Source organism: Diceros bicornis, chromosome 26 (assembly GCF_020826845.1).
Source record: "Diceros bicornis minor isolate mBicDic1 chromosome 26, mDicBic1.mat.cur, whole genome shotgun sequence".
In the NCBI taxonomy this organism is placed as follows: Eukaryota; Metazoa; Chordata; class Mammalia; order Perissodactyla; family Rhinocerotidae; genus Diceros; species Diceros bicornis.
In genome coordinates, this window is record NC_080765.1 from 37,905,316 (window position 1) to 37,932,856 (window position 27,541).

The window sequence follows — 27,541 nt, forward strand, 5'->3', positions numbered from 1 at the left end:
GACAAGGAAACGAGGCACTGAGAGGTGTAAGACGACTCAGCAGCCTGGCTTCAGAGCGCACCCTCCTGGCTATGAGAACGTACTGCCTTCCTGCAGCAGCAGGCATGCTGCAATTCCAGCCAGGTACCACTCTGCACACCCCAAAACACGAATTGCACACTGACCTGCAAAAATGGGAAGTATCTCTGAGGCAGAATTATGGGTGTTTTACTACGCTTACAACTGTCTTTACTACTTCACTAAAAAGTTAATTTTTCATAACAGGTTTTTGTGTTTTCTTAAGTACCAAAGGGCCTTGTAGAGAGAGCAAGCAGGAAGGTAGGTCTGACCACACACTAAAAAATGACAAAAATATACACCCAAAAAGCCCAGGACAAAACCCTTTGCCATTTCAGAGACATCCAAGGGAGAAGGCTGCTTGGCAGAGGAGGGGTCAACTCCCCCAGGCACGGAGGGTTAACTAAGCGAGCTCGGCCCTGAGTCACAGGGCCAAGGCCCTCGCCTGCACGGACTATTAAGCAAAGCCAAAGAAGTCATTTGGGAGGATGTGAGGGAAACGGTCACCACTTCAGAGAGCATAGAGTGGGAGTTCCTTTGCCAGGCTCTCCTGGGGTTTGAGAGAGTCAAGCATCTCTCTGGTATGGAATCCTATGTGCTTCACATGCTGGGATGCAATTCTTTTTTTTTTTTTTTTTTGCTGAGGATGAATTGCTCTGAGCTAACATCTGTTGCCAATATTCCTCTTTTTTTGCTGAGGAAGATTAGCCCTGAGCTAACATCTGTGCCAATCTTCCTCCATTTTGTATGTGGGTCGCCACCACAGCATTGCTTGATGAGTGGCGAGGGCTGCACCTGGGATCCAAACCCCAAGAACCCAGGCCGCCGAAGCAGCACGTGCCAGACTGAACCACTACGCCACGGGGCTGGGCCCTGGGATGCACTTCTTCATCTGAAGCAGGACAGCTCTGAGGTCACCTGCTCCTGAAATACCCCGTGTGTCATGGGCTGAATCAGATCCCTCGAAATCCGTATGTTTTGACTGTATTTGGAGGTAGGGCCTGCAAAGAGGTCATTAAGGTTAAATGAGGTCATAGGGTGGGGCCCTGATCCAATAGGACTGGTGTCCTTATAAGAAGAGGAAGAGAGCGCGAGGATGCGTGCTCACAGAGAAAGCCCACCGACAAGCCCAGGAGAGTGGCCTCTTTAGGAGCCAGCCCTGCCGGCACCTTGCCCTTGGGCTTCCAGCCTCCAGACCCCTGAGACATAAACGCCTGCTGTTGAAGCCAGAGATGTAGTGTCTCTTCACCCAGCCCTAGCAGACTTAATGCCCTGATACCCAGGCAGACTTGCTCCTGTTACCTTCCTGTGATGACACAGGAAGTGGGGCAGCATGGGGAGGACACAGGTCAAACCCCCCCCACTAGAACTGTCTAGGAATCCTGATCTCCCCTCTGCAGCACACACGGGAGGGACACCACTGCTGTCCCGAGGGTCCCCTGACATTACAGCCCCCACAACACACACAATCACCCCCCACAAACCACGTTACCACAGTGTCGAGGATCCCTGTGGATGAGGTGGTGTTTTCCTCCAGAGGTTCAGGTTGTAAAGTATAGCTATGTCCCTACTTGCCAGAGATACCAAATAATGAAACTGGATTTACATTTGTGTGAGTAAAAACAAGAAAAACAGCCTAAATTCCTGCTGTCAAGTGTGTCCAGAGGGATGTCCTAGGTGACCATGCAGAGCAGAACCAGCAGCTCCCTCCAAGTCAGAAAAGGGCTGAGAGAGACCCCAGACCGTGGCCTCTGTCGACCCGAAGGGCAGCTGACAGCGAACCATCTTTACGTGCCAGCCCGGGAGCAGGAAACCTACTCAGAAGCAGGACGCTGGACACCCGCTGGGGGGCGTGAAGACGCCTGAACCCCCACAATCGGGGCCTGCACAAGGCGCCTACGAAGCCTGGTGTTCACGGCCACGGTCTTGGGGTCACTTTCCCTACGAAACATACGTAAATAAGGCAAAAAGTGGTGTTACTTAGAGAACCTGTGCCTGAGAGCCAGAGTCAAGCCTGACCTCTCCACATCAAGCCTGACCTCTGTGTAACCCACAGAGACAGCACTGAGGATGCTAGCAAGACAAGGCGTTAACTGACGGCGAATCAGAGACGATAGTCCCTTCCCCTCCTCCAATCCTTCTGATCACTTCCAGGAAAGACATCTGAGTTGAGCACCAGGACACCCTCAGCACCTTTCTAATGCTTCTCACTGGCCCTTTTCAACAGTGGCGGCGGGGCTCACTCAGAAGCGGGGACAGGGAACAGTAACCAGGCCCACTTCATAACACTGTTTCCCTTGCTTTATTGTTACATTTACCCGCTATTTAAGTGAACTAGTAGTTGACTTACATTTACAGTAATCATATAAAGTTCCTTCTTTAAATAAAGGCATTCATGTTTTTTTAAGTGCATTTTTTTTTAAAAGACAAAATGACAGGGTAAGTAACAGTACAGCAGTAAATAAATAACTGAAATTTGAAAACCAGCGACCCTGGGGTTCTCCTGGTCTGTGTGTCCCACACAGTGGGGATCTATGAACTCCTGCTCAGCTGAGTTCACGGCTGGGGACTGTCATTATAAACCACACACTTCCATTACACAGAGGGAGGCCAGTCATTTCCACCACGCCAACCTCACAGCGTCTACTCGTTTCCTTCCTCATCCTTGATCAGCGAATGCTGGGTGTCTCCCAAACTCCACTCTTCCTTCCTTAGCAATGAAAATCCTAATTATTTTTTGGGGGGTGGGGGCACAATGCCTCCTCAACAGCCAGGGGAGGCCGAGGACAGACGTTGGCCACCCGAGTGGGATACTGTGCACCTTCCAGGAAGGGTCCTTACAGCTTGGAAGGGGGTGGGGGGGGGCTTCACCTTTTTTGTACCATAGACCCATTCTACAGTCTGGTGAAGCCCATGGGCCCCTTCTCAGAAAAAGGTTTTAAAATACATAAAACACACAAAATCACAAAGGAAACTGATTACATTGAAATAGAATCATCAAAATGTAAAACAGAAAAGTAACATACTAATACATAGGATTCTTCATTATCACATTAAAAACCACCGTATCTTCAAGCAAAAATGACACTCTTGAGATTTTTTTCATGTCACAGTTGTTGCAGGTGCCTATGACTTCTATCAGGGACAAAGTCACCCATTTTGCTAACACTGCTATGGTTTCTATGGTTTGCTGCTACTTTCATAATGGAAGGAAATGCTAAATTTCAGTCAGAGGCTAAAGAAAAAAGTTGTAATTTCTTTCCCTATGCCAGTTCAGACCCCTGAATCCTACTTATGAAAATGAAGGAAGTCTCTCCTTCGCCCCCTTCCTCCTTCCTGCTACATGGGATAAGTATGGGATTGCTGGAGGTAAAGCAACCATTTTGGACTATGAGGCAAGATGGAAGGATTTCTGGTCTCTTATGACCATGGAGCCACATACCAGCCCCAGCCTGCCCAGCTCTGGAGAGAGAGATGAATTTCTATCTTGTTAAGCAACAGTTGGTTTATTCTTTATTATATAAAGCCACTCAAACCTAATCTTAATTGCTATATCTTTAACACTTTTTCTGCGCAGTAAGGTTGGAAACAGTTTGAACCTGGTCATTAGCAAACTTCATTCACTTTTAAGAGAGACACTCTTCCTTACTTACAAAAATGATTCCTCCAGAGCTACAATGGAAACCCAACTAGAACAGTTTCTCTGTAGCTGACAGCTTTATAAGAGGCAAACTCCGAAACTTTGAACAACAGAAGTTTCCCTTCTAACTCCATGCTGCTCCACTGCTGAAGTGCATCCTTTGGAGCGTGCACATGCCCAAGCATCACGTGTTAACCACAGCTCAGGAAGCCTACGCCCATGAACCACACTTCCAGTCCACGACCAGGTACACACACCTGACTTTACCCCACATTTCACCAAGTCCACACTCATGTAGGGGCAAGCACACAGGCACTGCCGTGACGTACAGGCCCGGAAGTCATCCCAGCATTCGTGGAGGAGGCTCAGAAAGTACTTACTAATTGTCATCGACTCTGGCACCGAGGCAGAAGGTAAGAGGCTGCTCAGAGGACTTCCTTGGCCTGGAGGACTGGCTTCCACACTGGAAAAAGACAGGCAGAAGGAAGTTACACTCGGCCACGTAAAATGCACAACCTTGCCATTCAAAAAACTAGCAGGTGCTAAGCTGACTCAGGTATACTTACTAGAAGGAACGGAAAGCAGCCCTTTGAATTTACAGTCGATCTTCATTATTTGCAGATTCTGTATTTGCAAATTCACCAACTCACTGAAGTTTACTTATAATTCCAAAATCAGTTCGCATGGCACCTTCATGGTCACCCAGGAACATGCACAGAGCAGCAAAAATTCAGTCACAGGACGTGCAGGCTCCCAGCTGATCAAACAAGGTAAGCTCTGCCTGTGCTCTCAACTGTCACACTGTAAACATGCCTATCTGGCGGGCTATTTAGTGCCACACTTTTCACATTCTCTTGCCTTTTTTGTTGGTGATTTTGCTGTTTAAAGTGGCCCCCAAGCACAGAGCTGAAGGGCTGTCTGGTGCTCCTAGTGCAAAAAGGCTGGGATGTGCCTTATGGAGAAACTCTGTGTGTTGGGTGACCTCTGTCCAAGTGTGAGTTATAGTGCTGTCAGCTGTGAGCTCAATGTTAATGGATCAACAATATATGTTAAGTAAGGTGTCTTTAAACAAGGACAGACATCAAACCAAGTTCTGTATTGACTGGTTGACAAAAATGTGACCAGAGGCACACAGGAACCTAACCCTGTATTTCCCCTCGCAGCAGTGGTCCAGTCTTCACGGTGACCTTACAGTACATAGCCACCACCAATAATGAGAATTGACTGCATACTTACAAAGAATTTGCCACATGGAAAAATAACCCTTAGCATCTTTCATGAAAAGAGCAGGGCCGTGATATGGTTAAAACACACACACACACACACACACACGCACGCACGCAGGCACGCACATGTAAATAGGAGGAAAAGAACCAAAACATCAACAATGAAAGGGAGTTGGGGACTAAGAGGGACATTGTTTCATTCACTGCTGCATTTTCCAAACTCTCTGAAATAAACAGCAAAAAGGACTCCGAGTCCTGGCTGGGCCTGGTGACACCGATCCTTCCCGATGTTGTACTAACCGGCACAAGCCGCCTGCGGGGAGTGTCATTTTCAAAGAGCAGAACCCCCCCACCCAGGGCGAGACCACAACACTGAGCACGGTTTGCGGTAGTCAGCGACTCCTGCCCTGCAGCTCAAGTTGAAAATGCAGACGTGATACATCCCGGGGACACCAAACGCAAACCATGAAGAGGAAAAAGGAAACAGCTAAGAACAACAAGGGTCCTGATTCAGGGGGACCTGAGTGTCCATCTTAGCTCCGCCACCAGACACTCAAGGACTTGGAGATACTTGTATCTGGAAAGAGCACTTAGTACTATATGCCAGACTAAGCACTTCACAGATACATGAAGTCTAAGCGGCTTAAGTATTATCTAATATTAAGGTTGTTCAATATGATTATCAAATATTAACATGAAGAAAATAATGATAGAGGAGGCACCCAGATACGGCCCCAAAAGTGTACAAAGTAAAGGCGGTGTGCAACGGGAGTCTGACAAACACCGTTTCTTGTACAGTCGCTCATGCTGAGACCCTTGGCAACTTCACATTCAGTGATGTAAGACTAACTCTGAACAGAAACGTGAAGTAAGGCCTTGCCTCTTAATCCTAGCAGGTGCCTTCCTATTTTTAAAAAAGAATAAAATGCAGAGCTGAAGAGGACAGTTCAACCCCAGAGGCAACGTGCTGTCTGAACACTAACCTGTACCGAGGTCCCGGCTCCGGGGCAATGTGGTCCTCTGGTCCTGTCCCGTTCTCCAGGCTTCCGAGGGGGGCATCTGTGCACAAAGCAATCGCAGGAGAAAGTCAGGCTTTTGTTCTCATTCTATTTTCTCCATGAGACAAGGACACAATGCAGACATTGGCTCCTCTGCTAAAGCAGTTCACTTAGCAATTCCTCCTCATCTACACCCTGGATTTTAATCTGCTACCCATTTCATTTTTCCGGCCATAACCACAGATTTGGTATCAGTCACTAATGGAAGGCCCTATGCTCTCACTTAACCTTTTTGACCTTGAGCCACCTGGAATCACCCATGAAGTCTATCTTCAGAGCCAACCTCAGAATCAAGGAACAATAAATCAGCCTTCTGTTAGACAAAACTGCTCCCGCCTGGAGTGGCCTGAGACTGACACTAGGGGGCAGCACAGTCTAAGCGCTGACAGCACCTGCTCGCGTCCAAACCAAGCGGCGCTGCTTTCTAAAGAGCAGCTTGCTCTGCATTACGTGGAAGAAGTGAGGCCACAAATAATCTCCAGAAACAACAGGCACTCAGGATTTTCATAAATGTATTAGCTGCTGTTCAAGTCAGTCTCTTTCCATGAAACCGTGCAAATCCATGCCCCTTGGGCTACATGGTGACATTAAAGCCATTATCACCCAGGAGAACATTTGCTCATCGGAGAAGATTCCGGCCTGTCAATGCCCACTACAAACCAGGCCTGCATTGGGGACCAGGGATGCAGAGAAGCCATCCCTCGCAGCCTCCGCCGCCGCCTCACTCCTTCTGTTTATGCTGGCTTCATCCTTCTCAAGATTCCCCAGCTCTTAAGGGGTTGAACTAAGGGAACTCTAAGGGGAAACAATGTTTTTTCACCTTTTCTTCTACCTTGCTGTCCCCACCAAGCTAGTCCACTCACTCCTACCTCTTTCAAGAAGTTCAAAAGGGAAACAAAGTGTCTACTTCTCCACCTCCCCTTCCTTGCTCTCTAGTATTGTTAAAGGGTGCCCAACTGCCTGGGTTCAAATCCCTGCTCCCCAACTTTAATTCAGCAAGTTACCTAGGCTCTTTGTGCCTCAGTCTAAGCAGCTTAAGTATTATAAGTATACTATATTAATATATAATGTATCAGTATACTAAGTATATGAGTTTCCTCATCTATGCAGTGGGGTGACACTAGTGCCACCATACAACACTTTAATAACGCCTACCACATAATTACGCTGTAATACGTGCACACTCAGTGAGTGGTGGCTGGCATCAACTCGCTCTACAACCGAGCCTGCCTGCCACAGCTCTCATCCTCCTAGTCAACTGGAATTGCTCCCTAAGGAGCCCAAGGAACTTTTCCCTCTGTCCCCTCCTCACCTTCCTGCAGCAGACGACCAGGCTCAGCAGGCCTCCCCGTTGGAGCTCTCCTCTCTCAGCCTCATAGCACTATTCTCTGGCCCTCCTTTTTCTCTGACTCTGTGTGAAGGTGTGTCTGAGTCAGGGCTCGTGGCCCTCTGTCCCACTCGGCAAATCCAGCAAGGTCTTGGCTCCAGCTCTCACCTCTGTGACAATGACAGCTCCCAAGTCCTCACCTCTGGCTAGGACCTCAGTTTTGAATGCTAGTGTCACATTTCTCTTTTTTTGTGTGAGGAAGACCAGCCCTGAGCTAACATCCGATGCCAATCCTCCTCTTTTTGCTGAGGAAGATTGGCCCTTGGCTAACATCCGTGCCCATCTTCCTCTACTTTATATGGGATGCCGCCACAGCGTGGCCTGACAAGCGGTGCGTCGGCACATGCCCGGGATCTGAACCTGCAAACCCCGGGCCGCCAAAGTGGAGCGCACGCACTTAACCACTGTGCCACCGGGCCCGCCCCATAGTGTCACATTTCTAACTGCCTGTCAGAAAACTCTACTGGGATACCCTACTGGGCCTATGCTCCCCTCTGTTACCACTTCCCTCTGGGCTGTAACCTCAGAGGAGCGTGGCACGCCCCCCCACACCCCATCGCAGAGCTGGGTCATGTCCAAGACCTTCCAGTTCCACCTAATTAGCTCCCACCCCTTGCTCACAGCTGTTTCTGCTGCCACCCTAGTTCAAAAGCTCAATGCCTCCTAAGGGGTCTTCTGCAGCAGGGCCCCTCATTTCTGTCTCACCCTCCCCAATCCAACCCACACACGGCTGCCACATTCCACTCCCTGAAGCCAAGACGGGGACTCCAACACACACAACAGAAACCCACAGCTGGAGCGAAGGCCAACATCACCTACCAGCCTCCCAGACATGACACCGACTCGGCCCCAGTGGGTTTCCCGTCATAACACACGACCACCACCGGCTGATAGCTGCAGCGGGCCTGACCCACCGGGGCCACAGAGCAAACGTAGAGACAGACTCGTACTCATGCTCGAGGCCCCCTCTGAGGTGGTACTAGTATTATCTTAATTTTACAGATGAAGAAATGGACCTTGAGGATTTAAGTGACTTGTCCAAGATCACACAGCCAACGTGCGAGGATTGAACCGAGTCTGCCCAATGGAAGACCTGAGCCCACTTCAGAGTCTCAGTCAGCTGATCTGAGATACCTGCTTTTCCCTCTACACGTCCCTGGAGTTCATTTTTCCAACTGCCAGCTGTCCACTCCCTGCAGCATCCCCACGTCACCACCCGCTGCATCAGTCCACTCATCCCCTCAGCAGAGGCCTTCCGAGCCAAGGTCAGGGTCACACTGGAATCGAGACAGACATAGTCCCACCCTCACGGACCTCAAAGACTAGCAGAGGGGACAGGCATTATCAAGCAACTACACACATACACAATCACAAACTGAGGGCAGAGCAATGGAGACACACGAGGTTTACGACAGTGTGAAACATGAGGCCTGGCCTGTCTGGGGAGGGGCAGAGGAGCCTTCTGTGAGACAGCGACACTTCGGCTGCAACCTGAAGGATGTGCACAGGGTGTGGAAGGCAGGAGGAGCATGCCGTGTGGTGTAAGAAAGAGGAAGCAGGCTGGTGTGGCTGGGGACACTGAGCAAGGGGGAACAGGAGGAGATAAGGCTGCGGGGGTGAGCTGGCCCCCGGACGGCCACAGTGGGGATTCTGGATTTTTGTGTGTGTGTGTGTGAGGAGATCAGCCCTGTGCTAACATGTGCCAATCCTCCTCTTTTTTGCTGAGGAAGACTGGCCCTGGGCTAACATTCGTGCCCATCTTCCTCCACTTTATATGGGACGCCGCCACAGCATGGCCTGACAAGCGGTGCCTTGGTGCGCGCCTGGGATCCGAACCGGCGAACCCCGGGCCGCCGCAGTGGAGCGCGCGTACTTAACCGCTTGCGCCACCGGGCCGGCCCCGGGGATTCTGGATTTTATCCTGAGTGTGGTAAAAGGGTTTGGAGCAGAGGAATGATGCAATCTAATCTACGTTCTAAAAAATCACTTTGGCTGCTAAAGGAAGAATGGAGGGGTGGGGAAAGGATGGAAGTGGAGAGAGCTGTTGAGAGGCTACTTTGTAATAACTCAGGCAAGAGATAAGAATGAGTTAGAATAGGGTAGTGAAAGCATTCAGGGTACACGTCGACTATTCATTCCTTTCTCCTTTACATCAGCTGATTAAAATGATGTCCCCTGTCCCCTCCTTGCACGCAAAACTCCATAGGGATTCAGCTTTGGGCCCCCCAGAGCCTAGCACGGCGCGGGTGCCGGGCAGGAACACCCACTGACTCAGTAAAGCAAACCATGAACCCTACACCCTCACAGCTCACATAAGTGGGGCGGGGCACCACACAGCGCAGGCCCTGCGGCCACCACAATATCTCGACACTTCAAACAGTAAAATCACCGTCTGGGAGCCAAGCTCTAACGTCAACCATCTCAGATCAGAGCAGCACCACAGACCCTCCTCACCCTCAACAAACAACTCCAAAGACCCATGGCAGGACGAGGAGAAGTCGGAGTATGTGAGACCTGATGGGGAAATGAAGGGGTTGAGGAGCTGAGGTTTCAAATGAACTGCAGCAAGCCCTCAGAAAGTGACTCTGCACTGGCTAAACCACAACACTGAACACAGGACCCTCAATGAGGAGACGAGCAATAACAGTTTCACATGTGCAGCGAGTAGAAATGGGTGTTTTTTCACCTCTGTTTATCATTCTCAGTCAGAAAAAACTTTGGGGGCTCTCTCTCCCTTGCAGCTTCGAAGAGATGTTAGTAAATGTGCTTTGCTCTGTTGTATGTACTATACATGCCCGGAGGAACAACTGTATCTAATCCTCCATCTGCTTGTCAGGGTCTCATGAGACCCTGGGCTGGCGTCTCCCTTCTCTCAGTCCCTCCCTAATTCCAGAAATGCAGCTCACAGCACGGGCCCCCTAAACTGTAGAGCTGCCTCTTCCAAGATTCAGAAGGATAATAATTCTGTGTTTGGGGTCCCCTTCTCTGCTGCTTTCTCCCTCCCAAGACTTGGCTACAAAACATCCATCCTCTCCCAGCATGCACCTCTCTCCCTTTTTTATCCTCCTCCCTGCCTCCCTCTTTCTCTAAGTACCCCCAAGGGCAGTGACTGCAGAGGACCAACATTTTCAAAGATGAGGAAAATGCCTCCTAAGGGAGGAGCCCTTAGTGTGCAAAGTCACCAATAAAGACACAAAATGGCCCGCAGGCCAGAACGACAGAGAATATGTTAACATCGCTCAAGTAGGAGGGTGTCAATCAGAAGGGACACTAGAAATGGAGGGAAAGACAAGGACACGTTGGCAGTGTGCGCCCAGGGCTGCCCAGGCAAGGGCCACCCTAACAGGCAGGCCCCAGCACCACCTGGCACACAGGCCTCCCATGGAAATGGGGGATCAGGTCAGGAGGGACTTGACGCAATTTGGCATTCCAATCAGGTAGCGGATTCCCCCAGCTGATTCCAGCGTCTTCATGCAGCCCAAGAATAATTTGTCTTCCCACACTCATGCTCCTACTCATGGAGAGTTTTCCCCTCAGGCTCTCACAAGCTTCCAAGACTCCCAGCAGCTTTGTTACTGTAGCAAATTAACAAGTTGGCAAACTGGCTCATACACGGCCTCTCCGGTGAGGATAATCCAGATAAGCTGGAGCTCGGGGTCCCATCAACAGTGACAAGACGGAGCCTCTGGTTCTGTGAGGCTGACAGCCAGAGGTGGGATCTCGAGAAATCTGCCAGGGGGCTGCCTTCTCAAGAGGATCCTGGAGCTTGGCCAGAAGCTCCTTTCCCTGGAGACTCTGGTCTACAGAAAGCCCAGAGAGGGAGGAAGACGCTGGGTTCTGTGACTAAACCCCAATGTGAACGGCAAACGGCAATGCCCCAGGGGCAGCCAGCCAACCATCAGCCCCCAGGGTCTGATAGTTAGAGGAGCCCAGCTAAGAAACGCAGGAGCCACTGGAAACAAAACACACTGCCTGGTGCATGCCCCTAACAGCCCAGCAACAATGCAGGACCCAACAAAAAGGCCCCCTCGGTGGGGAGCGACAAGGTGAGCGGGGAGCTCGACCACAACTTGGGAGCCATGAACAGACACTGGAAACTCTCCAGTGGTCCCAGTGTGCAGTTAGGTTAGGACCACCTGCTCTCTGCAAACTCCACCCCCTTCTCAGACATTCCGCCCGAGTCTGCACTGCCACTGAATGGGCAATGGCAAGGTAGCCATCCCCCCAACCGTTGGCCTCTTGGAACAAGGATGGTCACCTGAGGGAAAGGAGCTACCGCCGCTGGCCTGGCCTGCAGACACGAGCTAGGCCCACAGACCATCCCTCTCTGCAAATTTCAACTGAGACCCAGAGAGAAGCTCCAGTTGGTATGGAAGGTCACGTGGCTGAGGCAATGGTGATGCACCTCAGCCAAGTACAGGCCAAAAGGGGAGGGGGCGAGAAGGATGAGGGAGCAAAGACAGACTAGAAGAGATGGGGGCAGATCAACAAAAGGAAGCATGGGGGTGCAGAACAACACAGACGGCAGGACCATCTCAGGATGGCAGATCTGGCGGTCATTTTCATTTCTGGTATACTACCCCTCCATTCCAAGACGCAGCTCCCGGGCCCACGAGGACAAGATGTCCTGTCACGTCACCTCTGCAACGCCAGCAATAAGCTTTCACGGGGCCTTCGTGTGTACCTGGCAGCTTTCCCGAGATTAACTTAGGGAATCTTCACCACAAATCTGAGAGGAAGGGGAGATAATAATGACCCCTCCTTCCTCTCGGGCTGTGGTCAAGAGTGGATGAGTTAATCTGGTCGATCACCTTACAGTCCTGACTCACTTCAAGGGCTTGAGAAGTGTTGGCTGTCATTGTCACCATCGTCCGCACTTTCCAGACGAGCAGACCAGCCTGGCAGACAGCAGTCACCTAGCCACGCACTCTCATTAGCCTCAATTTCCACCGGGAATACTGCCGCTCAGAGAGATAACCTGCCCCAGCTCCTGGAACTCCTAGAGCTGGGACGGATCTGACCCCACCCTAGACTGCAGCCAGTCACCGTCACTGCCCTGCCCCTGTGCTCCAGCTAGTTTGAGTGGGTTTCTGTTCCCCACACAGTGAGAAGAACAACAGTCTGTCATCCATTTCAGAATGTCAGCAGCTTCCTCAGCAGTCGGTGTCCCCGTCACGGCGTCCTAAACTTGGCCCTAGCAATGTGGGAAGGACACCTATGTTGGGGGCCCGAGGCCTCGCTGACCGGTAGCGCTGTTCGGGCAGTAACAGCGACCGAGCACTTCACTGTGCCAGGCACTGCGCCAGCTGCACTGCACACCCACCCCTCTGGGTAAGCCGGGCTCATCCAAGCCTCCCTCCCACCACCGTGACCTGCTCTAGCTAAAGAAAACAATAACAAAGTGCATGTGAGCGTGCTCAACCACATGGAACAGGTCAGAAACGCTTATCCACTCTAAAGGCAGGCTACTCCCTGATGCCCAAGCACTCTGCTACAAAGGGTGCCAGGGCCTCTACAGCTATGGGTTCTGTGACCTTGTCCCTTGTCCTAAGAGGCAAAAATGACTGTTTGTGGTCAACTTGTACATGACCAAGTTCAACAAGTCACTGGCAAGAAAAAAAACAGGCTTAACTTAGGCTCCCTGGTGACGTGTCAGCCAGCTCAGCCCAACACCCACCCAGGCGAGAGCACCTCCAACACCCAGGTTCAGAGAAGAGAAGCCAAACCCTCTATCACTTCCAGTCTCAACAGGCCCCTCCTGGCCTAAGCCCCGTGCCTCCTGGCTCCCACTCCTCCCTGCACAGGTGACCCAGAAACACCTGCTGGTTCCCGGAGCCAAAGTTCGTGCTGGAGAAAAGAGGCATCACCCACCTGCGGGGCTGTAGGAGCCCACACCGCTGACCGGAAAGAGGACATCGGTGTCACCGTGCAGCACCTGCAGTGGAGCCCAGCTGTGCATCCGGGAGAGGCAGGTGCTCCCATCCAGGGGCCTAAGGTGAGAGAACACAGCTGCGTGACAGGGCTCAGAGCACCACAGGCATCCGCTGGGCCTCCCCCGCTTCCTCTCGGGAACTACCCAGGCCACCACGGGCTGAAAACAGAGGGAGTCTGGGCTGGGAGTCGGAGCGGGCTGTCCACGTCCAGAGATCGTGCACTCACTCTTTCAAGCAGTGTTTACTGAGCACCTGCTGTATGCCAGGCACTGTGTCACATATTTTGTGAGCACCTACTGTGTGCCAGGCAGTGTGCAGCACATAGATTCTGTGCTGCAAAAGAGCCAGCCAACAGTGTTTACCCTGCCCTCGTGGAGCTTACAGTCTGGTGGGGGACGTAGACATGAATCAAGTAATCCCACAAGAAGGCGTAAACGGCAGCCTAGATTCGTGGAGCTGTCAGAAGGGTCGTGGAAGGCCTCCTTGAAGAAGGGAGGTTGGAGGTGACAGCTGAAGGAAGCACAGGAGTTAGCAGAGTGAAGAGGAGGGACCAGACGGATGGAGGGGGAGGGAACAGCACGTGCAAAGTGCTGAAGTAGGAGGAAGCAGGTGCGTTCCAGGTTCTGAAATGATGGCAGCCACGTGACCTTGGGCGAGTGTCCCTTCGCCTCGCTGGTCCTCAAACCCTCGTGAGTAAAAGGACCAGGTCATGTCTGGGTCCCTTCCAAGAAAGGGGGCCAGCTCAAAGACTAACCAGGCTCATATGATCTGTTATACTGTCACCTTATCCACAAAGTACAAAACCAGCCTGTATGATCTTTGTAACGCCAGGATGGTTCCGTTAAATCTGATGGAGAAAGTATTTGCCCACGGCAGCATTTGCCTCGGGGCAATTAGGAAACACTAATAAAGAACAGGATGTATTTGTATGGTGCTTTAAAGTTTATAAAATCACTTTATTACTCAGTTGTAAAGAAGACCAAAGCTGATCATAAACATACAGAGGCGGCAGGGGTCGGGGGACAGGGGTGGGGGTGGAGGGTTGGGGGGGGCAAAAGGAGGGAAGAAGGGAGGGAGAGAGAAAAAACTCAACAAGATCACATGACTTGTCCACGTTCACCATTCCGGACAGAACCAAGGCTGGGAGGACAGGAGCCCAGGTCTCCAAATCCGACCCCAGTGGGTCTCTGGCTACTGCCCACCACGTTACAGGACGTGTGCAGTTTTTCTTTCATTTAGAGGAGGGATCAACAAAATTTTTCTGTAAAGGACCAGATAGTAAATATTTTAGGCTTTGTGGCCATAAGTATTCTTTGTTGGTTTTTGTTTTTTTTAACAAGGCTTTAAAAATGTAACTACCATTCTTAGCGTGGGGGCGGATTTGGCCTGCAGGCCAGCTGCCACCTCCTCTTTCAGAGGCCTGTCGTGTAGATTCTCCTTTCAGCCCTCTCGATCTTTCAGTCAGACGTTTCACACTGAGCAAGAAACACAGGCGGAAATGGTCCTAACAGAACTTTGTAGAATGTATCACTTAATCCTGCAGGTAACACACACAGTGAGACCCTCGGCCGGCCGGCTGGGGCACAGAAGAGGAAGTGCTCCCACCTGTGTGCCCGCAGCAGAACCAGACTTGGCCGGGTCCTGAGGTGAGCTTGACTGTGCCTCTAGAACCTGTAAAGAACTGCCCTCCTGGGGCTCTGACCCAGCAGCTGGTGACCAAGGGGACTCCTGACACCCAGAGGCGGTCAGGGACACCCCTCAGGAGAAGGCGGCAAAACCACCAGTCCTTTCCCCGGCCAGGGCACTGGCTCCAGGCGGGTGGGGTTTCCTGCTGTTTCTAGGGGGAATTCTTGCCACTTCCTAGCAACACGTGCAGAACACAAGGTGAAGCCAGGCCCTGTCAGCTGAAATTTGGAACCCAAGTAAAAGTGGCCAGTAGCCCACTACCTCAAAAATGAGTTACATTGAAGTGATTCCTGAGGCAGAGACCAATTCAGGATATGGTGCCATAGTTGGCTTAAAAATATGGTAACCAGGATGTGCAACTATGACATACAACTATCTACTGGGGGCTTTGGGGAGAAAAAGGAAGAGGATTGGCAATAGATGTTAGCTCAGGGCCGGTTTTCCTCACAAAAAAAAATAATATATGGTAACCAGGGTTGCTTCTCATTAGGAAAGTAAGATACTTATTTTAAAACCTAGAAAATGCCAAAAGGAGGAGGGAAAAAAAAATACACCCAAAGCCACATTACCCAAAACACAACTAAGTTAGACACTATTTCTTTAGTGTCTTTTTTCTTTCTTTCTACATATATTTTCCTTTATGAGGTAGTAATCAAATTAAATGTAGGATTTTATATTTTGCTTTTTTCATGGAACACTAATCCCTAAGTTTGTCTTCATGCTTGGATGAAGAACATTGGATGCTTGGATGCTCTTGAACGTTATTTAACATGTCTGTGATCCTAAACACTAAGATGTTAAGGTTTAAACTACAAAATAGTTTCCTGCCAACCGTTCCGCTATAGCTGCACATTCAGGTCAGCCCCAGTGTTCTGCTTCTTTAAATAAGGACTTTGCTAACCAGATGCAGCAACTTGTCCCTCAGACTCTGTCCTCAGGGTAGATTCCCAGCAGTGGAACTGCTAAAGCAAGCGAGATAAACATTCTTTAGACTCCTGACATGGTGTCAAACCGTTTTCCCGATGGCTGTCAACACTCCCAGCTCTCTGTGAGGAGGCCCCTGTGCTCCAGCCTGGCCTCAGCAGCCCTTCCACAGTTAATGCCTACTGTGTGCCTGCAAGACACCAAGCACTGAGGACACACTCACAGCAAGCCTTCCCCATAGGCCGCTAACCCAGGTTCACCTTTTATCCAGTTCTCACTTTAAGTCCTGACAAATATGACAGACAAAATATGGCGTCTGGTCTCACTCTGCATTTGCCTAATCGCTAGTAAGGTGCGACATTTTTCCACGTTTGTAATTCTTTTTGAACTATGTTTTCGCCCCACTTCCCTATTGGTGTCATAGGACACATATGAAGTGACAGAAAAACTCCTTTCTATAAGAAAGATATTATCCTCCTTTTTAAAAAAACAAAAAGCAAAGCCAACACTTGTAAATCTTGAGGCAGGAGGAACAAGATTTTTCCTCAGTCGTCAGAGAAGTGGTTTAATTGCCAGCAAACAGGGGTAAACCCAACTTTTGGCCGAAAGAGCATCTTAAAGACAATCAGAGGGCTGACTCGGCCAGAGGCTGTCGCAATCCTCAGTGTGCTTCTCCTGGCCTGCCACCTTCCCCTCACAAACCCGGCTATGCTATCAAATTGCTCAAGTTCTGGCCCCTCCAGGCTCCCAGACCTCTCATGCGAACATGAGCTTAGAATCGAAATGAAAGTATTACTCAGTAGGCCATTTCATCATTCCTCTGCTCTTTCCCCAAGACGCTCTGTGGAATGTTCGATCAAGATCCCCCTTCATGCCAGGGACAGGCTGTCCATAGTCTGCGGGAGGCCCAATGGCCCCAAAAGGGCCCGGGCCCCTGTAAAGGTCACCCTGCACTGTTTTGTGTTTTACACATCACAATGCTGGCAGCCGCCTTGGCTCACAAACTGGCCTCCCCACAATGGCACCAGTCTACTAGGAAGAGAAATGACTGTGTTTGAGGCCAAAAAACCCGTGGAGTGAATCAACTCAGAGATGTACTCACCGACAGAGACATGGAATCTAAATGGCATTTCCTAAAAGGCCCAGATTAAGAACTAAAGGCAGGTGTGATGGTTAATTTTATGTGTCAACTTGGCTAGGACAAGGTAGCTAGATAGTTGATCAAACATTATTCTAGATGTTTCTGTGAAGGTATTTTTTAGATGAGATTAATGTTTAAATCAGTAGACTCTGAGTAAAGCAGATCACCTTCCATAATTTGGGTGGGCCTCATCCAATCAGCTGCAGGTCTGAACAGAAAAAGACTGGGGTTTCCCAAAGAAGAAGAAATTTTGCCAGCAGACTGCCTTCGGACTCGAACTGCAATTCTTCCTGGGGTCTCCAGCCTGCCAGCCCACCCTGCAGATTTTGGACTTGTAAAGCTTCCACAATCATGTGAGCCAATTCCTTAAAATAAACCTCTCTACATAGACAGATACACAGACACACCCTATTCGTTCTGTTTCTCTGGAGAAGCCTGACTAATACAGCAGGTCACAAGACCTGGATCCCATGGACAAAAACATTCATATCCTGTAAACAAGAACAATGCTGCAGAGAAGCCACCCTAACAAATACTTTAGCAGGAGACAAAAGCCCTGTGCATGAAAATGTTCAAGACTGGCTGATAAAAAGAAGAAAAAAAAATGCCAACAACCTAAATAGTCAACAACAGGGGAAGCTTTAGCAAATCATGACATATTGATTTGACTAAATATCAACCAATCGACATTCACAGTTACATAGAAACATAGAAAATATTTGATAGTATAAGCTCTGGAGCACAGCATAACTTAACCTTAATACCAGCTTTGCCCATTTCTTTGACAAACCTCAACTCTGTATGGAATCCCATTCTTTCATCCATCAAGTGGAGGTGATACCCACCAAACTCCCAGGGCAGCTCTAAATGTTAGTATAAGGTATATACATGGCTGGCATATCACAGATGATCAATAAGGTAATGGTACTAATACAGGTATCCATGTGAATGAGGATGAGAGTAAAAATCAGAAATAAAAACAGACACAGTCTCATGAGAAAGAAAAAACTCATATTAAAACAACATAAAAATGAAAAGCCTAGGCCTAGCAACTCCTATCCTGTGTCTCGCACTCCTATCTTCGTTTTACACTCTCATGGGCTGGTTCTGAAGTCAGCCGTGATCAGCACGGCACTGAGCACCGTGAAGCCCAGATGAAGAGGGTCCTCGTCGATTTAGCACAAAGAGTAAGACCAAGCACAGGAATCATTACAAGAGGAGTACAGCAACAGCAGCAGCTCACCTGGGCTGTCTCTCTTAATGCGCCAGCACCTGTTCAAAGGCCCCACATGCAGTCTCCCATTAAGTGGACAACAACTCTACAAAGCAGGTATGTTTCTCTCCCAGGTCTCAGATGAGGCCTGAGGCTCTGAGAGGTGAAGTAACTCGTCCAACCTGGTCCAACTTAAGCTACGTAGCTAGTGAATGAGAACCCGGGCTGTCTTGACTCCAAGATCCAAGCTCTTCACTACGCTTTTCTGCTTTATGCCTCCACGGGCATAAAGCCCCTTCCATAGGTATAAATCTACTGCAACTCCAGTGTTAAGGCAGCAAGTGCAGGCAAATTACTGCTGTTCACACCCCTGCCGATAACACAGAATTCACCAGCCGTGACCATTCTATAGAATAACCCTGCCTTTCTCCCGAGCTTCTAGGCACTAGTGGCAGGTTCGAGATGCGAGAAAATCTAAGCAATAAAAATGAAAGACATATATATAAAGCAAGAACTTCAAGGCACATATCTTGACACCAACTTTGAATAAGTACCTTCAAATATACTCCCTTCCCCTTAGTTCTCAAGAGAATAACAAGCTAATGCTCCTTCCTCCTAAACCAAGATCTGAAAAATGAATGATGCCCTAAACACATAGAAAACTTCCGTTCTTATTTCACCCAATACTGCAGAAAGAAAAAGCAGTTAATGTACCACTCTTCGTGCAAAGCCAAAGTGGAACTTACTTCTCCGGCGACTCCGAGTGGCCCATGCACTTCCTTCCTGACGTGGTCCTGTACACATCATCCTCATTTTCATCCACATCTTCATCATCAATGCTTTTCACATCAAGCTTCTGGTACCCCAACTCCCCGTTCAGAGATACAGAATCAATTTTCCATGAGTTGCTGCTCTGACTTCCATTGGAATTTTGCCCAAAGGGGCTTTCAAAAGCCGACATGATATTCACCGAGGAGCGGTCGGAGTTCTCCTCCGAGCTCTCCCCAGCCCCAGGCATCTTTTTAAAAACGTCACCAGAGATCTGCTCATCTTCCTCGTCATCAAATGAGATGATGTTAGTCACCTTCTTTTTCCTCTTCCTCTCCTTTTTACATTTGGCATCTGACAAAAGAAAAGATATGGTATAAGAAAAAGTAGGCAAGATAAAGGTATGATCGAGCCATCTTGCCTCTGGATTGTGGAAAAAAATCCTCTACTGTTCAATTGAAAAATAAATGTAAGATAAATTCAGATTTTTAAAAAAATCCTGGGGAAAAAATCTGTCCACAGGAGACTGAGCAAAATGGATGTGGGCCTCTACCTCTGATTTAAACAAATATGCCACAAAGCATCCATCAAAATCGTTCCTTCTCAGTACTTTGATTCATAGGATGCTACCACTACTGAAATGATTTTTTACTGTTTCACTTTGGAAAACACTCTCATGGCTGGTAGATGAGACCAAGAAAACCAGTGTGGGGATTGCAGTCAATTGTTTCATGGCCACGATTCCTCCCATCCCTGCATAATGCCCCTGTGCAATGGGACTTTGCTGCTCCTCCCATGGAGGGTGGGTCTACTTCTCCACCCCCATGAACCTGGGCCGGCTTGGTGCTCTGCTTTTACCAATGGAATGTGGCAGAAATAACGACGTGAGTTCTAGAGCCTAGGCATCAAGAGGTCTTGCACCCTTGTGGAATGCTGCCCTGAAACTACCATGGAAGGAAGCCAGTCTAGCTTAGTGGAGGATGAGAGGTCATGTGGAAAAAAACTGAGACGCCCCAGCCAACAGTCAGCACCAATTCCAGACGATGAGTGGGGCCATCTTGGATCTTCCAGCTCCACCACCAGTTGAATGCAGCCGCACGAGTGAGCCCAGGTGAAATCAGCAAAAGAACCATCCTGCCAACCCATAGAATCATAAACAATAATAAATCGTGGTTATTTTAAGCCACTACATTTTGGAGCTGTTTGTTACACAGCAAAGGCTAACTGGAACACAAGTCAGGACTGCCTTGGTGACCAGTGCTCAGGTGAGCCAGTCTGTTCACCCATCTTAATAGTCAAACTTGGGTGTAAGACATTTTGAGCCAATTCCAAAAAATCCAATCCATCTAAACCAAGGTGTGACATGGTGATGCTTCACTAGTGTGTCACAACTCTGAGACAATGTCCAAACAGAGCCTCCAAAATAGATGGAAAAGACACTCCTTTGGGTATACAAATTTCAGCGTCTCTGTTACACAAAGTCCTGAACAGTCCTATTTCCTATGTCATTCACATGGGGTCTCTGCTCAAGAAGGAGAGACGAGACAGACAAAGCCGAAGACTCCATGGAGTCTGAGTTTTCACCATTAATAATTCCAAAGTGATGACCCTGATTATCGCCTTGTTTAAGGGATTTGAAAGTACTAGGACTAAGCAGTTAGACTCAAAATTTCCTATTTTGTTGTAGCAACATTCTGGATGTCCCTGAAAGCTCAAGGGGTATTGTAAACTTCTCATAAAATTAATCTTAACTGAACCAACTTCCTTTTGCTTCCCCACAGCCTAGGGTCAAAGCTGACCAACTCCTCCCTTCCCCTGGGCCTCCACTTAAATGTCATCCCCCCAACAGTACACATCCTCCATAGCGCCCTATGCTTGGCTTTCATCCCATTTATCAGCAGGATACTTAATTATTTATATAATTTGTCCTTAAATGTCTACTCCCACCCACCCCAAAGGAGCCTGAAGGCTAAATGCTGGCAATCCATCTTACTTAGCTCACCGCCCAGCACACAGAATGCAATAAATGAACAAATGAATGGATGGATGAAGGAATAAAGGAAGATCAACCTCATCAGGCTTCATGTGACCATCACACCTTCACTTTTAGTTTACTCTGACTGAGCTTTTGGCCTTTCTACACTATCATCGTTACATCTCAGTAAGGCTCTCAGATCCTTTTTGGAGTGAATAAAGGTAAATAAGAGTAAGAAAAATATACACAAAAGTAAACTGAAAATACAAGTGCATCAGATTTCATTCCACTTGGCACTTTCACATGACGAGCAGTGCCCACCTCAACCACAGTCTGTTGTCCTTTACCCCACCCCCCGTTCTACCTCGCGTGCCTGTTCTCGCTCACCAGCACTGACATGCTTGGACACGACGGGCAGGGGGTCGGTCTCCTGCTCAGGCTTGATGAGGATGGAGACAGCAGAGGATGCTGTGATCTCCCTTAAAAGGCTGCTCACTCCTTGCGTGGATTCCTTCAGCAAGGAGGTCACATTCTGCGTTGACTCCTTTAAGAGGTCTGAGACGGTAGGAGCAAACTTACTCTGCCCATTTAAATCCTTGTTGTCGATGTTAATGGCGAAGAGTATGGAGTTCAGACCTTCCCAAAAAAAGGAGAAAAGTCTGGAGTGTCTGCTGTTGAACAGAGTCACACCTCCAACACGATAAGCAAGCTGCAGACATTATAGTATACAAGAGGGTACACACTAATCTTAAACATTGACAAAAACCTCCCACAAAGCTGGGTTGGTAGACACCAATTCTCACAGGAGTTGAGTCTTTCCAAATTCTCTCCCTATCTGTCAGGAAGGCAAATGCAAGTAAGAAGGGGGCGTGGTGAGGTGTAAGTTCTGGGGTCAGACTGCCTGGGTTGAATCCTAGCACTGCCACCTACTAGCTATGAGACCTTGGTCAAGCCACGTATAACCTCTCTGAGCTTCCGTTTCCTTATCTGTAAAATGGGGACGATAGCATCTCTCTCACAGGGTTATAAGTATTCAAGACCACGACCCACCACAAACACTAAGCTCAGTAAGCAATCACAAAATGTGTGCCAGTGTCATCATTATTATTATTACTTTAGGCAAAAACCTGCACTGGTATCCTATGGCCTACAGAGGAAATCATGGTCAAATCCTGACTTTCTCACCCATGGACTAGACTAACAGAACTCGCAATACATGGGACTTAGTGTAAACTTTCAGGAAGGAAATAAAGGAGGCAACAAAGGAGTTGGAAGAAAAAAAGCAAGTTGCCCACTTCTATTGGGTTGTTTCCATCTTTCACCCTTTGAGTGAGTCAAGTGATGAACAATCTAACAAGCCACCCGCTAACATCAACCAGGGCTTCCACGTTGGCAGATCAGGTACATGACTCTGGATCACGTTTGATCTCTCACAGCCCTACAAAGGGGACTGCTGAGCTACCAGGATTCCCACCTCTTGGAGGAGGAAAGTAAAGGTAACGAAGCTCTCAGGATCTGCCCCAGGTCACCAGCCAGTGAGGTAGAGCCAGGTTTCAAGGCAGGTCTCCCACCTCTGATTTCCCGGATCTTTACATTATACCTGCAAAGCTAGAGCCAAAAACCTTCAACCTCGTGCTTACTCTGACAGGGTATCAAATTCTAGATAAATGGACTCAATACTCAACTGCCACTAAAGGAAGGACAGTGGCGAGTGACTCATTAAGTCAGTGAGGGACAGGGAAAATCATAGCATCCCTTGGAGTCATAAACTAACCCCCAGCCAGCCTCCCCTGCTCACCAAGCTTCACAGGACCCAGCACCCCAGCCTCGGCCAGGCTTACCAGCTGCCATGGTAGGGAGCATGCTAGACCTTTCTTCATCCATCACAAAAGACCAATCTTCATAAAAAGTGCTACAAAGTGAAAGAGAAAAAGAAAAAGCTCTGAATAGTGGTTCTCTGCATCCATTAGCCAGACAATTCCGCTATATGGCTCCCTGGAAAATCCATGCCTGGTCAACTCAGAGTGGATATATGAGGTCTCCGCTGGGCTGAAGCTTCTGGTTATAAAAAAGGATTGAACACATATATCCTATGACTTCCTCATTGGTCCCCTGAGATCTTCAGAGTCCCCTGAGCTTAAGAATACTGAAATAGGCATGAAATGTAAACATGGTATTTATGAAGCAGCAAAGGAGAACGGGACAAACAGAAGGGTGACTTCCACTCAAGCCAAGTCTCAAGAGACAGAGGAAATCCAAGCTGGCCCACAGGGCCCCCTGATTAGGCCAACATAAGAAGAAACCATTTCAGAGAGAAATTACAGCATACCAGGGCTCCACCAACCAGGGCACTCACATATAACACCTGCCTGGCCTGTAGCCCCAAAAGCCCAAGTTATCCCTGGAAAGGGCTGGGAGGCTGAAAAGACCTCACAAATCTTAACAGCAGTGGAGGGTGGGAGCTGGGGGTCAGAGAGGCCTTTACAGTCTGCCCGAAGTCATCTGGCAATAAACAGTACAGCCAGGGTTCAAAAGCAGGTCTCTCAATCCAATTCCCCAGCCCTCATCCAACCCCCTGCTAAACAACAATAAGCAAATTCGCTCAACCCCCCGTCTTCCCCGCCAGGTCAGAGAACTCTAAATTAACGGAGTCCAAGCTCAATTTCACTAAAGCACAGTCAGTGATGAGTGACCTGCACTTCAGCAAGAGACTGGACACATTAGCTGCTGAAGTGACTGAACACAACGAACAGAAAGAGTAAAGAGATGCATCATTTTCAGTAAACTTACCCAGCAGGAATCGGTGGAAGCACACACCACATGTGCAAGCTGGCATTGCAACTGTACCTCTGATTCCCAAAACTGTGATTCTTTAAAAATCTGAGCCAGTTTTCATGCATGTAAAAGAATTTGTTTTTCTCAGGTTGAGTTAAATAAGTGGTTAGTGATTCAGGTAAGTTCAACTGTGATTCTTAATAAGCTGGATTCACTTCAACTGCTCGTTGTTAAATTCAACCTTGATACTGAGTGTACAGCTCTGAACTACTTGCAAATGATCTGCTGGAAAGAGCCTCCTGAAAATGTACTGTAAGAAACATGAGTATGTTCTCCTCAACTAAAGCTGCTTAATGCACAGGAGGTACATACAGACATTCGCAGCCTCCCGACTCAGAACCTAAACAGAAGCCCAAATTACAATTCCACCAAGTGAAGAGCAGGCTGTGTCCTAAGACAGTAGCTCTGTCCACACCCCAAGCCTTAATACTAATAAGCATTTATTGAGTGCTTGCTACTTGCAGGTGCCATGCCCCTTTACAGGAATTCTCATTTATCCTCTGACCAAGTGTCCCCAAGCACAGCTGAACAAACTGGGAGTGTAAGAACCCAGCTGTCCCAGAAGCAGGGACTGGGATGCAAATCCAGGCAGTCTGAATCCAGATTCTGTGATTTTAACCACTCGCCATACCCCTCCCAGAGCCCCCTGCCGGTACCTGAGCCTGCTGCGGTCAGCCAGGAGCATGTGCAGATAGCGCTCCAGGGAGTGTTCGTTGAGGGCGCAGCGCAGCCAGGCGCGGCCACGGCCCACGTCGGAGGCGATGTGGCGCAGGGAGTGGAAGCGTTGCAGCTCGTGCTTGTTGAGGACCTCCTTCACATAGAACCAGAACACGGGCTCTGCAGAGAGAGTGCACATGCACACGGCACTCAGCCAGGGACGCTCACCACGTTTAGAGTAACATCCCCCAGGCATTTTTGAGGACTGCAAAAGGGTTACTTCCTTAGCACAGAAAAGGAAAACATGGGACAGTAGTATAACAAAAATAAAAATGACCCCCAAGTCCACCATCCAGAGATGACCACTCTAAACATTTTCAAGTACTTCCTTCCAATCTTTTTTCCTGTGCTCTTCTTTTTTATATAAAAATTGACATCTGTGATAGGCTGAACTATGACCGCCCCCCCAAAGATAACTATATCCTAATCCCTGGATCCTGCGAATGTTACCTTATATGGCAAAAGGGGCTTTGCCGATGTGATTAAGTTAAGGATCCTGAGATGGGGAGATTGTCCTGGGTAGTTTCTGTGGGCCCAATGTAATCACAAGTATCTTTAAAAGAGGGAGACAGAGGGAGATCTGATGTAGAGGAGGGGAAAGCAAAGGGACCAGGGAAGCAGAGACTGAGACTGGAGTGATGTGGCCACAGCCAAGGAATGCGAGAAGCCACCAGAAGCTGGAAGAGGCAAGGAATAGATTCTGTCCTGGAGTCTCCAGAAGGAATCAACCCTGCCATATCTTGACTTAAGTCTAGTGAAACTGACTTTTGGACTTCTGCCCTCCATAATTGTAAGAAAGTAAATTTGTGTTGTTTTAAGCCACCAGGTTTGTGGTAATTTGTTACAGCACCTATAAGAAACTAATACAACATCACATTGTGTGTGTTATATATGTGTATGTGTACTTTTGTCTATATGTATACATATATATACATACACACAATCTATATATATATAATTTTGAATCCTAATTTGTTTCTTTTCTTGTCTAGATCATGAACATCTTCCTATAACATTTAAAGATCTTTGAAAACATGATTTTTGATGGCTTCCCAGTTAAACATAATTTAACTATTTTTCTACTGCTGGGAACATGATATATGATATATTGCCAATTTTCCCTATATACAGTAATGAACATCCTTGTACATAATTAATTGTCCTCATTTCCAGTTCCTTAGGAGAGATTTCCATATGCTGAATTACAAGGTCTGAGAATCAGAATAGACTTAAGTCTTTAAGGGAAGGCTAAGAAAGTGTGTTTTTATCCATAGAATAGTCAATGTATCTCCTCACATCCCACCTTTTTTATCCACATGCACCTAGGTATTTCATAGTTGTAATTCTAGTGTATACCTAATTTTGTGATCAATTTTCTTCACTTAACCTTGGCACGTCAACACTTTTTCACACTGCCAATAATAACAACAACAACAGTGCTACTATTAAGCATCAACCATGTACCAGCCATTTCACTGAAAACTTTACATCTGGCCTCAGTCTTCTCTACCACCAAGGCCATCTCCATGTCAAAGACAAGGTTGGAGGCCTGGACAAGTGGGGTAACTCACCCAGCGACACACAGTTAGTTAGTATAGCAAAATGGGATCTTGGAGCTGTCTAACTGCAAACCACTAAACCACACTGCCTTGAGAAGTAAAGGTAGGCTCTATCTTCTTCAAAATGATCATGTTCATAACGGTTTCATATCCCAAGAGAGAAAGCGCCGAGTCTCTGCTGCCGGAAGGAGATTCTAATCCAGGAGCACAACAGGCTCACAGACCCCTCTGAGACCGTGACGAGATCTTTGAACCTTCCTTCCAGAGGATGCACATAGACATATCTCCATAAACTGGGTGCCAGGTTAATAAGCTCACTCAAATATTTCCGTTCAGCTCAACTACCATCGACTGCATTCTTACTGGAAGCCACGAACTGGGCAAGGCCATGGGCTACCAGGTAGAGACAGAAAGGGCTCCTCCCTAAGGAGCTTCCAGTCCAGTGGGCAGTGAAGAGATCATTCAACAGAATGACCCTGGGCAGGTCACTCAGCCGTGCTAAGCTTCAGATTCCTCTCCCTTACAATAAGCCCCAAAGTGCAGAATCACCCGGGGTTATTGGGGTAACTGGAGAAAAGGGAGGTGAAGTGCTGAGCATGATGCCCAGGCCATGATGACCAACTACAGTTTGCTTAATAATTACCTTCCTATACGAGAGCATTTGTTAGTTCCTCTTTTCCTTTTTCTGTTAACAGCATCTAAATGTATATGTACGTACGAGTGTGTGTACATATTTGTGGATCAAGCTGACCTCTGGGATCATTTCAAATAAACATCTCAGGAATGACTGGAAAAATCACCAACAGGGTAGTTCACTCAGGAATACCTTCTGTCTCGATCCCTAAATGCCAAACTATTCCCCTTCCAAAACTCATTAGATGAGCCCAAACCACACAAGTGCATAACAGCCTTCTTTCCACCGGAGGCCTCTCGCAAAAACCAGAACAGAGAATTTGGTGAGACCAATACCCTGGGCCGGCCAGCCAATAACTTGTTTTGAAACACACCAGACAACCATCTGTACGTCCATCACAGTTCAAATCAAGTGACTCTTACCTGCATTCTGTCTTTCTTGAAAGCTGCAGTTACCTCCCTCTGACCTTGAATGCACATGAAACACTTTAAGGTATGTTTTCATCTTTCAATTTCACAAACTGCTTACTGCTACAGAATCCTCCTGAAGCTTGCCAGAGCGATGCTGAGGACGATAAGAATTATCCCAGTAGGGCTCCACTTCCACCGTCAGAATTAATGTGGTCTATTTAAAGTGCAGCTCACCTGCCACTTAACACTTGCAGTGCCCATAATTTAATTTGGGAATATACACCGATCTCTTATTGCTTTGAAATGAGGGGCTACTTCCAAAGGTGGGCGAGAGCTTCTGGTTCTCCAAACTCCTGAAAGCCATCTGCCAACAAGAAC

At 48.2% G+C, this 27,541-nt stretch overlaps 1 protein-coding gene across 3 annotated transcripts in view; it reads right to left on the reverse strand.

Annotated features, from left to right (window-relative positions):
* SNX29 (sorting nexin 29) overlaps positions 1–27,541 on the reverse strand; it is a 522,293-nt gene that overhangs the window by 440,892 nt on the left and 53,860 nt on the right. For all 3 annotated transcript variants that reach the window (XM_058570031.1, XM_058570032.1, XM_058570033.1), the window contains exons 5-11: positions 24,500–24,680; positions 22,850–22,920; positions 21,396–21,644; positions 19,012–19,387; positions 13,240–13,358; positions 5,907–5,982; positions 4,078–4,160 (exon numbers count right to left, since the gene is read on the reverse strand). In XM_058570031.1, the coding sequence (XP_058426014.1) occupies positions 4,078–4,160; positions 5,907–5,982; positions 13,240–13,358; positions 19,012–19,387; positions 21,396–21,644; positions 22,850–22,920; positions 24,500–24,680 (1,155 nt within the window). The remainder of the gene's footprint in view (positions 1–4,077; positions 4,161–5,906; positions 5,983–13,239; positions 13,359–19,011; positions 19,388–21,395; positions 21,645–22,849; positions 22,921–24,499; positions 24,681–27,541) is intronic.